The sequence below is a fragment of the Pithys albifrons genome, chromosome 8 (assembly GCF_047495875.1).
Source record: "Pithys albifrons albifrons isolate INPA30051 chromosome 8, PitAlb_v1, whole genome shotgun sequence".
NCBI lineage: Eukaryota > Metazoa > Chordata > Aves > Passeriformes > Thamnophilidae > Pithys > Pithys albifrons.
Genome location: NC_092465.1, coordinates 24,343,009 through 24,356,734, shown reverse-complemented (window position 1 = coordinate 24,356,734; position 13,726 = coordinate 24,343,009). Strand labels below are relative to the sequence as shown.

Genomic DNA, 13,726 nt, shown 5'->3' with positions numbered 1-13,726 from the left:
TTCAGAGTGAGATGTGGTGATGATGAGTTGCAAAGCAATGAAAGTAAATGTGGGAACTGAGATCAAAAAGGTACTGGGTGGATAAGTACAAAGAGGTGGGCTGATTCAGCTCAGTAAAAGTGCATATCCTTATTTCTGGTTAGGATTAGTGTTGTTGTTGGACCTGCCTCAGGACAATTCCTATTCATTTTCTAGCAGAACGTTTCTTTGTAACTTTATTCCTGGTTCATTAGCAACCAGTTCCTGTGTTAATTGCAGCAGTTTTATCTGGTCCTGTGCCATAACAGGACAGTTGTCTTAATTGTTACCAGCCTGTCTGTCAGCTGAAATGTGGCATGTATTACACTACCACACTTAATACTCTTAATGTTTTAGAAGATTGGAAGAACAGGATTTGAGTACAAAAATGTATGTGTTTTGGAGAGTTGGGAGGTGTTGCTTTTTGCTTTTTTATTAACGTATCTGCATAGTGATGTCAAATCACTTTTTGTAGCTGTGGTGTGTTGTATTTGATCACAAGCTTTTCATGCGATGATAACTAGCGTAACTGGAAGAAAAAATATACCATAAAAATAGACAAAATGTGCCAATTCATACACAATGCAAAAGTGTCTACAGGTTGATGGGGTTATTTTGCAGGTGCCATTCATTTAAGGAACTTGGAGGAAAAACAATATCTGAGACTGATGTAGATATTAGATTAGTACTTTGACAAGAGCAGAGAGGAAGAAAGTGTGCCTGCTCTTCTTATCCTTCTAGAAATTATGGAGAAAGTCTTAAAAGTTCCCTTAAGATTGGGAAATAAGAAATCAAGGGAATTAAAAGAAAAAAAAGAGAAATTATAAAACAGGTAGTAAACTACTGGGAACAAGTTGAAAAAATTGGAATATATAGCAAAAGGATTCTCAGAGTCCTGACGTCCAAAGTCTGAGTAGTTCTAAGTGTTTCACCCTTGCCCTGGAACAGCTGACAGCTCTTAACTCTCTAGTAATAGTGTCAGAAATTTCTTATGATAGTTTATCTGCAGAATCTGTCTTGGAAAATCTCAAGTCTCTAATTTACCTTATAAGAATAATGCTAATAAACAGTATTGCTTCACAGAATGAATAACACTTTGCAGAAATACCTATTTTTTTTTCATTTTCAGTTTAGTGTTTGAAGATTGAAGGACCAAAATTTGTAGCTTTTGTGGATCTTCCCAAAAATGTGTATAAGGAGTTCCAGTCTTTTACCAAAATTATGTTTATTTAACTACATTTCTCCTTTCATCTGTATCTTTTGTTGCTGCTGGAGGCAGTGGGTCCTTTCCTTTGGAAACCTGGGCCAAATCAGGGAATTTTCTTTGGAGCTGGTGCCTGTAAGCCTGGGTTTACGTCATGTTCTGAATTCAGTCCTAAAATAGGGTGTGTTGGAAAATACCAGAATATGTGCCTATTTTCTCTTCACTGGGATGGAAAAAGGGTAGTGTGCTGATTATCATGAGCCCTGAAGGGAAAGGTGAAGGAATGGGTAAAACCATGAGTGGAGGAGGCAGTGACTGGGAATGGAGTTGACAGTTTGTCTTGTGTTTATCAAGATTCTGCGAGCTGCTCTTGGGTTTCTAGTGTGCAGGATTTGTGTGATACTGGCCAGATAAATACTTAACTTGTGTTTCTTGGTGTAATATTAAAAAATTATCTTTGTTTAGATTAGGAGTTCATATTAACAAATAACACCTTGTGCTACTCAGTATTTCATCAAGCAGAGTTTCAAAAAATGGATTGAGATAACATTTAACATCAAAAAATGGGATTTTTCTCAGGAAGTCTTTGCTTTACAGTTCTCTGGCAACGAATCAGACCAGATATATGGGCAGTTATGATTTGTTGCTTAGAGTGCCATAGTTATTCTTGCAAAATCACTACGAGAATAGTTGAGGTTGTACTGAAGTTTTTCCAGCAGATGAGTTTGTGTCTTGGTTTGAGATAAGCAACTGCCAACCCCCCCCAAGCACAGAGAGAAAAGCCTCCCTCCTAACACTAGGGAAAGGGAGGAAAACAGAGTGGAAAGAAAAAAAAAAACACTTCAAACTGCATTTATACTAAATCTACATATATTTTTCACAGAAAGAAAGAGACAATTAGAAGAGAGTACAAATATACACTCACACAAGTCTGCAACAACCAGTTCCCCACCTCAACTTCTTAACGAACACACAAATTCTACTGTCCTAACTACACATTACTTAAGAAGAAGCTTATTCCCCAGGGAGACAAACCCAAGCAGAAAGGAGAGACCCAGAACAACACATTTTACTTTCCTGAGGTACCCTGTGAGCCAGTGGTGGGCCTGGTCCTCTCCATCCCCCCTGGGACAGCATCGTGTGTCCTCCCAAGAGGAGGGCTAAGAAGTGACTGCCTTAACCACTCCCACACTGGTTCCTACTTCCCTGGAGATAATGTCATAATGTGGTATGGAATACAAAGTTACTGGCTAGAAGAGGTCAGCTGTTAGCTCAGCCCAGCTCAAGTCAGCTGACAGCTTCGGCCTAGTCCAGACTTCAGAGCCCAAATCTAGGCCCACCTAGGTGAACCCATAACAGTTTGCTGGAGAAGAAGCACAGCTGGCTTTCAGAAGCCGCCCCCCCACCCCCCCAAACCGAAATGCCAAATACTAATTTGATTGTTCTTCAGAAAACAGTACGGATTCAGCCCATATAAACTTCTCTGTAGTTGGGCACACCTGGTAAAAATTCTTTATAAAGCATTCTGAACTTCATCAGACGTTTTGGTTGTTGGCTACTCGATTGCTTGACATATAAACTGCTCCCCCCCTTAAATGAACAAAAAAACCAAAACCAAACCCAGACCAACAAATTATGAGCACTATAGATTGTGTATGTAATGAATTATTTACTCTGTTCTCATAAATGATTTTTTTGCTAGGGGAAATTCAATGTATTTTTGAGTTTACAGTGTTGTGTAAATGTTAGTTAATTGTATTTTTTTAACCCTATTCAGTAACACCATTTATTCTTTTAAACTAAATCTAATTTTTAAGACCTGACACCTGAGGTTAAAAATAGGGTTTAGTCCTGTTAAAGTGTAGTTGTATTTCCAAGTATAAATTTTTTTGCTATAATAATAGATATAAAATAATACTATCCAATTTGTTTAGATAATTTTCTTACCACAGAAGTGGACTGTATTATTCATTGATCCCAAGCTGTGAAGATAAATGCAGATATTTACTTATCTCAGATGATCATATGCTTAGGTTTCACTTATTTAAATTTTGTATTCTCAAGGGACGTGTGTTGTTCTCTTTTGGAAAGTAACTGCTCCTTTTTTGGTTCAGTAGTGTGGCTGCTCTGATATTACCCACTTTAGAAAAAAGCCCCTTTTTACTGAAATTTTACACAATGCTGTCTTCCAATAGCTCCTGTGTTTGACCCTGTGACATTTGAGTTAGAGCTTTTTCATTTTTTCTCTCAAGAAAAAAGGAAAGTTCAGATGGATGGGATGTATTTGACATTTTAGGCCAGTTCTACATGTCCTATTGAATATCCAGAATTCCTCTCTCATCTGGACATTTGCCTCTATCTCCTTGTAGATGATCAAGGAAAATAATTTCAGAAAGCAGCAAATGATGTAGAAAGAGAGGTCAGCTTTCTGCAAGCAGTATTTGAAGCATTTTTATTACAAAACATACACGTTGCATGGGTCAAAATCATCTATTTTCACTCAGATATGGAATTTTGCAGTTAAGGCACAAGACTTTGCAGTACAGGCTTTTTGTTTTTGTTTTGTTTGGCAGTTCTTAAAAGGTTGTTTTGATTTTATTAAAAAATTCAGCACTTTACATTCCCTTAAGCACTGTCTGAGTTATTTCTGAAAGGCTTTCACAGTGTTTTAGCAGGCCGATATTGTACAAAGCAAGTTTGCTGATCAGATGAGAGCTCCTAGCACACTCGTAGGTTTTAAAAAGAACTGAGTGCAGATGATGATTCTGTGACTGGTCAGTAGCAAAAAGGACATGTTTGAATGCTGCTAGCCCTGTCAGCTTGTTAGCTGGCACTGTTGTTGGAAGTGGGTGTATCAAGTGGGAAGGGAAGCAAAGATTGAGGATTCAATAATTCACTCTTTTTTTTTCCCCTGTTGTACTGTCTGTTCGCTTCTCCCTTGGGAAATTTGAGCTGTTCATTTTAACATCCAATTATAATCTGCTGTCCAAAGGCTTTTACTTTGGATTAAAAAAGCTTTTTTTTCCCACTTTTTCTGGAGTTAACATAGTAAAAGGACTTTAAAAAATCATTTCAGTTGCAAGCAAAGAGTGGGGTTATTTCTGTTTTTACAGCTGTAGATTACCTTATCTGTAACTGTGACAATATGTTGAACTGTGAAATTCAAAGGCAGAGGTGGAATGGTAGTTCATAGGGGACAACTTTTTTCAGAAGGTGGTAATTTGAGGTTTATAGTCACTAAAGGTCAAAGACAAATTGTGATTGGATTTTGAAATGTGTTAGAAAAGTCTGCTGAACTCAAAGTAGAATTCATATCTGTAAAGAGAAGTGTCTTTTCACTGTGCACATTGCATCTACCATTTTTCAACATTTTTGTTTCCTTTGGCTATTGGTCTGTGTCCTTATGAACTATTAACTTGTAGTAGCTGATTAAATCATTATTTCAGAAGCTTCAGAGAGGCAAATTGCACTTTTGACACCTAAAAAATATCAAAGCTAATTTACTAATGTAAAGCATATTAAGGATGTTAAATTAGCACTGTCACTAATCTAAGTGTAGAGCAAGAGCAAAATTCTGCTTCAGGAACTTTACCTTCTGCCACTACCTAGTCAAAAATTCAAACATTTTTTGCTTTCTGAGAAGTCTTCAGACAGGATTTTTGCAGTTAGCCTAGTGAACAGTCCAACAGTTTTTGAAAAGCAGTTTTTAAAAAAGAAACCTAGAGAATGAATGGGTTTTGAAGTAATGTCTTAAGTTACAGCAAGGCTTGTTAATGAGGTGAAAGTTTTTCTGTTTCAAATTTTTTCTAATAGGATGCAAAAGGAATATATGTTTTTCTGACCAAATTTCATTTGTGGGTGGGTTTTTTTTTGTCAGAGGATTATTTTCTCATACAGGTAAAGTATTTTTTCATACAGGTTTTGCTTTGCAGGAGAATTTTTTTTAAATGTCTCTCTGCTACAACTTTACAAAGCGTGGCCCTTGCCTACTGTCCTTCTGAAGAATTCAATTTAAAAAAATCAGAAATAAGTGGTCTCAATGCAGTCCATCCATTTTCTCAAGCTGTTTGGATTTTTTTAGAACTTGTATTTCAGTAATGAGAACCAGCTGCCCTATTTACTTTAGTTTCCACACGAAAATTAATGTTCTCCTTTTTTTTTAATGAACTCATAGAGATGAAAGAGAATTTTAATAATGACCTAAAATATAAATGCGTGCAAAAACAAGGAAGAACAAAGACTTTTTTTTTTCTTCTTTCTTGGACCTAGAGTTGTCTGGGGTTTGGGCTGGTTACTGGCATTACTTAAAGAAACCACAGGCTAATTCCATTTACAGCAGCCATGTACCATTAAGAGTATAGGACAACAGATATATTTGGACGTTGCTGAATGATTTTTCTATACAGTAATAGGCTGCGTGTTTGAAACTACTCTGAATGTTTTAGTTTCAGTGTCTGCAGGAACATGGAACTGGAATAGAAGGTTCTTTCCAGTTGCCTCTTTCCACATATTCTTGTCCCCTGCAAGAATATGTTAATGATCTGATGTGTTATCAAAATTTTCTTTCCACTGTTTGTCTTTCTGGCTATGTATTGCCAATGTGTCTTCTTCCATAGACAGTCTTCTGACAAACAGCGGACTTATGTTCTCCTCTATTTCCTGATGTCGTTGATGAGCTGGATTTGACTGCTGGGTGAATGATTTGAGCTTTTAAGCATATTAATATTTGAATTTTTGACTGTTCGTGGAAAGAGTATGGTTGATCCAGGTTTGCCGAGCCTATTTGCACAGTAAATGCAGGCGTTTCGCTTCTATGGCACAAACTTACCTCTGGGACTAAACGTATTGCAAGAGAGCAATAAAAATAGTGAGTGCTTTGCAGCTTGATAGCTTGCTACTATATTCACTAAAAATGGATTGTGTGATACATGACTTAATCATAAAGCATCGGTTCCCACCAGGAAAACTGATATCCAGGAAACACATTTCTTTTTCCTATTGTAAACAGACACATAAAGATGATCCTCTTACAGGATTATGCATGAGATATACACTCCATGTCAGAATTCCCGGGGGTTTAGGCCCACCATTCTTACAACGAGTCATACTCCATTTAAGCATTTAGGAGTAAAAATTTGGGTCACTTTCTCTGAATCACAGAAAAGATCTGCTTAGTGTCTCTGGATACACTTAACCCAACTTTTCAGATACTCAAGAAAAATACAAGCATTACTTACAGGTTACCTGTTTTATTGTTGCAGGTTATTTTAGTATCTGCTAACAAGCTGACGCGATACATAGAACCATGCCAGCTAACAGAAGATTTTGGAGGAACGCTCACCTATGATCACATGGACTGGTTGAATAAGAGGCTGGTTAGTTATCTGTGTTTTGATTTGTTATCTGGGTTTTTTTTTCATGCCTCATTCTTGAGTCATGAATTTTTTATTTGTACAGGAACTACTAAGTGTGTCGTACGTGTTGTAGTTCGGTTCATTGATATGAATAGTCTTGTTATAACTAACACTGGGTTTACTCAAGAGATGATAAAGCTAATGTAGTCAATTTGTTGAACCAAAATGTTCCTTAATGAAGCCTTGTTTCACTTGTTTTGTATATTAATGAAGAATCTCCTTCATTGCAATTCTGAAACTGGACAAGAGGGCAAGAAGGTTGTTTAAAGGACTATCTGAAAATTAGTTTACAAATGTTTATACATTTTCATGCTATGGATTTTTTTTCTTTTTTTTTAACAACCGAATTTAGCTTATATTTTATAAACCACTCTTATAAATTGGCTTTTAAGACTTGTCCACCTCAGATTCTTTTTGATTTTTCCTGAAACTGTAAGTAGTCCTAGATAAGTTAAAGAAGGTTCACTGGGAAGCTGTTGATTAATAATTTATTAACACCAAAATGACCTCAAAGTTACTGCACTTGTCACTTAAGACACCCAATCTTGTTCAGTTCTGTTAAAAACCAAAACCAACCCTCAGAAGTTAGGTACACAGGAATTCTCTGAACAGTGCCCTCTGTGTGACTGTACAGGCCTTGTTTGACTCTGTGTTCACAGAAACTGATGAGGGTATTTCTTTGTATAGAATCTTTATGATACATTTTAATTTTATTTTCCTTATTCATTACAGTATAGTCCATTTTATTAGTGATTAGAAGCTGAAATCTTCACAAAATTGGTTATATTTTATCCATTCAAGAAAGCTGTGAGATGCTTGTGTAAAACGCCTTGATTCTGTAGCATTATTAAGTGATTAAATGAAGATGTAGAACAAATATGTCCATAATAACTTACAGACTTCACAGAATTCTCAGTTATTTTCAGTGTTTCAGAATTCAGTCCATCTTCGTTATATTCAGTGTAACATTGACTATCTCACTAAGAAATGTTAGTGCTCTTTGTTGTTCCCTGAACAAAAAGTAGGTTTTTAGCCTACCATCTGAATGTTGGGAAATAATTACACTGTGTAGAGATTGAAGTATGCCAAGAGAACAGCTGGATAAATTTGCACTGATGCTTTCAATACAGCCACTTAAAATTTTTATCTCTTAAATTAAAACCTGCCTCTTATTTAGGTATTTGAAAAGTTCACAAAAGAATCGACGTCTTTACTGGATGAACTTGCTCTAATTAACAACGGAAGTGATAAAGGAACTCAACAAGAGAGAGAAAGGTGTGGGATTCATTTTTTGAAATCAATGCTTTTAGATTATAAAATTTCATTTGAAATCCAAACAATATTGAAAATATGATACGCCTTAAATATTTTGAAATGCATAAAGAAGTTTAAACATTTATAAGATGGACTGCACAATAGAAATGGTTTGTTTAGATGGATGCTCATTTTGACTATTGACTACATGCAGTTCCACTTCTGTTTTGATTCAATGAGTGGAAAAAGTGAGGACTTTACTGAGCGAGGGAAGAAACTTACAGTCACTTAACACCATCAGGTAGTTCTAGCCTTAGCTGAAGTTTTTAGTGTTTTGTAATACAAATTTTAATAATTTGTTTGTTACTTTTTTCAAGATCAATAGATTTGAACTTCCTTCCATCAGTTGATCCTGAGACGGTATTGCAGACAGGTATAGTAAGTCAAAAAACTAGTATGTTGGTCAGTAAAGTGATAAAATTCATTTTCAGGCCCAAGTGAAAGTACAGAGGACACAATAATTATCTGAGCCATTAATGTAATCTTTGGTTTAAAAAAAGGTGATGCTAAAAATGGAAGAACTCCAAATGTCTTTTTAAATACATATTTTTACAATCCTACTAACATCTTTACAATATTACCTTAACTAATATGTTTAATTTTGAGAATGCTTTGTTTCTAGACAATGTCAATATATTTGCCTTAGCAAATGAATTTCTCTTAGTATCCTCCAAATGGTTACAATATGAATTGTATTTTACTGCACAATTCTGACAATTTGCATCAGTCTAGCCCTGAGTTGATCATCTCTCAGAAAAGTGAAGCATGCAGTCTTCTTACTCTTTGCTGCTTAGACTCTTCATTCAGCATTAAATGATTTGAGATTCTTTGAAATGTTGTTTTTAGGGTAAACTTCCTATTGACAATCAAGTATAATAAACAATAATTTGAATTAGAAATTTGTTTTTAAATCAGTGCCTTTGTGGAATAAGAAGTGATGCATAATGTTCAGGTAGTGATCAGAGTCTGAGTGGTCAGAATTCTTGCTTTATAGCCTCCTACAAACTTATGCATGGGTCATATGTAGTATTTGTCACAGAGAACTACTGGCTTCACGTGTTCTCTGTGTAAAAAAATTATTAAGTGTGGGATAATATTGTTTTGAGTTAAAAGGTAAAACAGTAGTTTCTTACTCTAGTCTTTGAAGTTTTTTCAAAATACGAAGTGCCTGTAGACCTTGTCACTTGATTTTAGCCTAATGGTGTGTCCTTTCCTAATGGTAAGATTTTTGGACAAAACAACACTTCAGTTTTGTGTAAGCAGATGGCTCCTTAGTGCAGTAGTTTATCTGCATTCTCTGTTTCCTTATAGCGTCATGAATTTTTTTTGAGCTCTGAAGTTTCACAGCTTCCATTAAATCTTGGGAGTTCCCAAGAGGCAACTTTTCTGTGTTAGTCACTGTACTGAAAGCTTGAGGAAAAAAATTAAACTCTCCCCAGTTAAACATTTTTACCTCCTAAGAATAAATATGAACAATCTGAGGGTATAGATAAAAGGCTTCTGTCTTCCATAATTACAAGTACTGTTCCTTTCACATGCTCCAAATCCAAATATATAGTTCTTAGAATTTGGTAAGAATTTAATTTGAAAAAATGTTTTTAACTTGAAAAATAGTAATCCTTTACTGCTGAAACAATATAATTTCAAAATTTTCCCAGTAGATCTATATTTTGTAAAAGCCTCTAAGTCTGTTTGCTCCATGGCTCTCTGTGTAGTATTCTAAAGGTTGAAATCCAAGATGTTTGTTTCAAAAGTATGGCAAAATGTATTTAAATTCTTAAGATTATTTTCATTTTGCAGTACTATATTCTGAGTAATTTAAACTTATTTCCTTGACATTTTGATTGTCTGAATAATAGTAATTGAATTTAGAGTCTTATGTTTCTGCATTTTCTTTGAGGCATTACAGTTACTTGAGTGGTATTTATTTCTTTTAGTGAGATGACACATTACCATTTTGAATTGGCACCTTTTCACTTTTACACCAACATATTTTTAGTGACCAAATGCTGATTTATTTTAACTTGTTCATTAAGCTCTTGAGGATGTTTACAATCTGGAAACTTTAATACAACTTAAAAATAACATTTTTGAAAGAGGTTAAGCAGAGGCTTAAATTGTCAAAACATACTATTTTTGCAAATACGAAAGTCACTGCAGTCTGGAGTACCCTGATATGGTGCTTAAGAGAACAAAGAAAAAGGTGGAGAAGTGAGAACAAAATACTTTAAAAAGTAGTATTTATCTCCACAGTTTCTATGAAAGTGTTGTACTTACTTTAAAAGTCCTAAAAGACAACAGAGAAATTTTATGTCCAGTTTTTCAGTGCTTCTAGAGCATTCATTTTTTATAAGAACATGAATTGTTTGTGAGAAATATTCACCATTTTGAGGAGTCAGAATACTGAGAGTTGTCTCAGATTCAGGCTTTGCAATTGTTTCTTTATATTAATCAGTGCTATTGTCAATTTGAGTATTAGTCACAGTATCTTTTATATATCTAAAATATACGACATTTCTTTTCTTCTACTTTATGACTGATACAGGCCCTCAAACCATGGGCAGTGCTCTGCATGTAAACTGCATCATTAAATGTGTCCAATGCATGAAAGATCATTAGCTCCAAAAATGTGCTATTGGATGGTTTAAAAGCAGGCATGCTTTCTACTAATTTTAGTGGGGTGTTTTTGAATCTAACCACATCATGATATGTATTCTTAAAGGTCATGAGTTACTCTCTGAGTTACAACAGCGTCGATTCAATGGCTCCGATGGAGGGGTGTCCTGGTCTCCCATGGATGATGAGCTGCTTGCTCAGCCACAGGTCATGAAACTGTTGGACTCACTCAGAGAGCAATACACCCGCTACCAGGAGGTGTGTAGGCAACGAAGCAAGCGCACACAGCTGGAGGAGATTCAGCAGAAGGTAATGCAGGTAAGCTTGGAGTTGTTCTTGAATGCTGTGAGGTAGAGGTTTGAGCTCAAGTCCCAGACTGTGTTTGCTGCAAAACTAAAAATTGGAGGTGAGACCTTTGTGCCTCCCTTCACTCCTCAAACATCAGCCTCCTAGTTTTACTCCATGGGTTACATTGTAGCTACCACAGTGGCTTTCCAAAGGCTGTTGCCATCCGGGGAGGTTATTATAACTGTGTTCTCTTGCTATGGTGCTGAAGAACCTTCCTGTTGCCCCTTGCTGTGTCCTGTGGCAGTGTGGCTGCCCTGGGGCAGGGACCAATGCCTGACCCACTGCAAAGAGAGAAACATTCACAAACGAGACACATTTGACTGTAATTTTGCTTAAGAGTTGAAAACCTTCCCCTGCCTGTGTCATTTAAAGTTCCTGTTACTGAACATAAGCCGTTATTTATTCCCTAATTTGTCAAATATTTGGTGGTTTAACTTAAGTAAAAGTGCTTAAACTTTCTCTGTTTCAAGGATACCCTGACAAGAATGAATATGAATGTCCTAATCAACTGTGTGTTAAAGGTCATAATGAATTAGTTTGGTCCTTTGGAAACACGCATGTAATTAGCACTTTCAGCATTTCCTCAGCAGACTCTCAGTAGAGAAAATCAAGGAAATGGAATTAACTTATTTGTCTTGTGTTCGTCACTTGAAATTAGATTGTATATTTTCAAGATTCTGTATAGTTTGAATATACATTATCTAATGGAATAGATACTACTTTTAACCTTTCAACATTGGCATTTCTAATGCACAAGGAGCGCAAGTCAAGGACTTGCACTTCATAGCATTTCAGATATGGGTAAAAATAAAAACTAATCAGTTTTGTGTTATCTAGCAGCAAAAATAGAAATTACTGAGGAGATAATTTTCATTTCTGTAGCAATTCGGATTATTATAAAAAAATGAAAAGGAAATATCTGTTGATATGTTGAGCTGAAAATAATGAAAATATATAAAAGGTTAGAATAGTCCTATATAGAGCATATCAGCATAGCTGTGAGTATAATTAGGTGAGATTTTTTGCTGGGTTATAATTGTGATGATTGATTTATAACATATTTCAACACACTGACATTATAATGCATATAAATAACTTGTTTATCATTACTTAGCCTCATTTTGCAAGATTTTTAGTAGAAATAATTATTTGTTTGCTCTGTGTATGTTATGGATGTTACATAGCAAGTGAACTGAGTACACAATAAAGATGTGTTTTACTGTTTAACCAAACTAATGAGTTTTATAAGTGCATTTAAAACCTTTCTAAATGGCATACAAATATTTGGGAAAAGCTTGCTAAATTTAGAAAACCATTTAATTTTCTTTGGGTTTATGGGAGAAAGGCTAAGAGAAGGAGTTAAAGGCTAAAAGTAAGAAGTTAATGATGTACTGGAGGAAGCTAGTAGAGGCTGAGTGCTTTGGAATTTATTTTGGCAAAACAAACAGAAGTTGCCATATAACATCTTGCAATATTTTCAGTTAGAATGGGTGTACACAGTGGCAGTTTTTCCTTAGTATTGCTGTTATTTTTTTAATAGCTTTTTTTACAGTTACATTCCTATTTCATTCTCTATATAGCATCTTATATTGCTACCCCTCCTGGCTTGCTTTTGTGTTCCTGTTTCATTTTCACTATTTGTGGCTTCTGCTTACTGTGACCTGCTTAATTAATTCAAAGCCTCTTATCCATGATGACCTCTCTTCCCATGTGTCTTTAATATCCTATCTTCTCTTTTTTAATTACTCTTCTAACTTCTGTCCCATAGTTTTGTTTCCCTTTGCTTTGACATTCTACAGTGTAAAGATGGCAATGATTTTCAGATGTTTTCTGATGAGCTGTTTTTCTAAACACTGCTTATAAGCAACTCTGCATGCTATCATAAATTCTAGATTTGTCCCTCCTTAGGCAGAGGTGTTAGTTACTATTTTTCTAATCTTAATTCGCAAAAATGAATGTAAGGCCTTGCAATAGTCTGGTCATTAACAATATAAGATATATTTTATGAAAATTATATCACTTCTTTCTGCATGTTCCCTAGTAACTCTTCTCTCTTCAGTTCCAGCATCTGTCAGAATGGCTGTGCCATTGCAGAGGCAATGCAGTAGTTGCTGGAAACTTGTAATGGGGAGGTGGTCACAGGGGGCAGTGCTTGGCAGTAGCCTTGCACACTGTTTCAGACTCGCATGAGAACTGTCATTTCCATATGTAAGTTTTCCATGATGACCTTATGGGGAACATCTGTGTGCCTTCACTACTAGGTCAGTCCCATATTTAACCAGCAGCAGCTGTGCAGAGGTGTTGAGCACAACAGGAAGTTTCTCTTTAAACAAAATGATCCTAGAACTGTAGAGTCTTAATTTGTCTTAGAAATGACAAAAGTAAGGAAGGCTCATAATGCTTTTGGAGCACAGTAGATATGCTCTGAAACATAAGCACTTACACATATTTGGGGTGGTGGGGGTGTCTGCAAAAAAGGGCAGTGGAAATACAGATACATAATGACTGAAAGATGAGGTGAACTGAGTAATCATCTGTAATGATGATGATCATTCTTGATTTCTGTTGAACTGTAGTTTAGCAGCACTAGAAAAATGGTCTAATTAGTCCCTGTTTCATTTGTCTTCATGTTTATGGGGTTACATTATGTATTGTGTTACATTTCCTGCAAATCTGTTTGAAGCTGTTTTGTCACCAATGTTTAAACAAAAGTCACATTAAGGGGAGGAAGCTGACTTCCTATGCCTTTTTATTAAGGCTGAGAATGTGGAGGTATTCCTGCACTTCTTACTTCAGGACTCCAGCAGTGCCT

The 13,726-nt window shown here is 35.7% G+C and overlaps 1 protein-coding gene across 7 annotated transcripts in view; it reads left to right on the top strand.

The window, feature by feature from the left end:
- Window positions 1-13,726, top strand: part of SESTD1 (SEC14 and spectrin domain containing 1) — a 52,767-nt gene that overhangs the window by 23,557 nt on the left and 15,484 nt on the right. For 6 of the 7 annotated variants that reach the window (XM_071562089.1, XM_071562088.1, XM_071562087.1 and 3 more), the window contains 4 exons: window positions 6,484-6,597; window positions 7,814-7,911; window positions 8,268-8,323; window positions 10,673-10,884. In XM_071562089.1, coding sequence (XP_071418190.1) covers window positions 6,484-6,597; window positions 7,814-7,911; window positions 8,268-8,323; window positions 10,673-10,884 — 480 coding nt within the window. The remainder of the gene's footprint in view (window positions 1-6,483; window positions 6,598-7,813; window positions 7,912-8,267; window positions 8,324-10,672; window positions 10,885-13,726) is intronic. The other variant, XM_071562090.1, reaches the window with a different exon arrangement.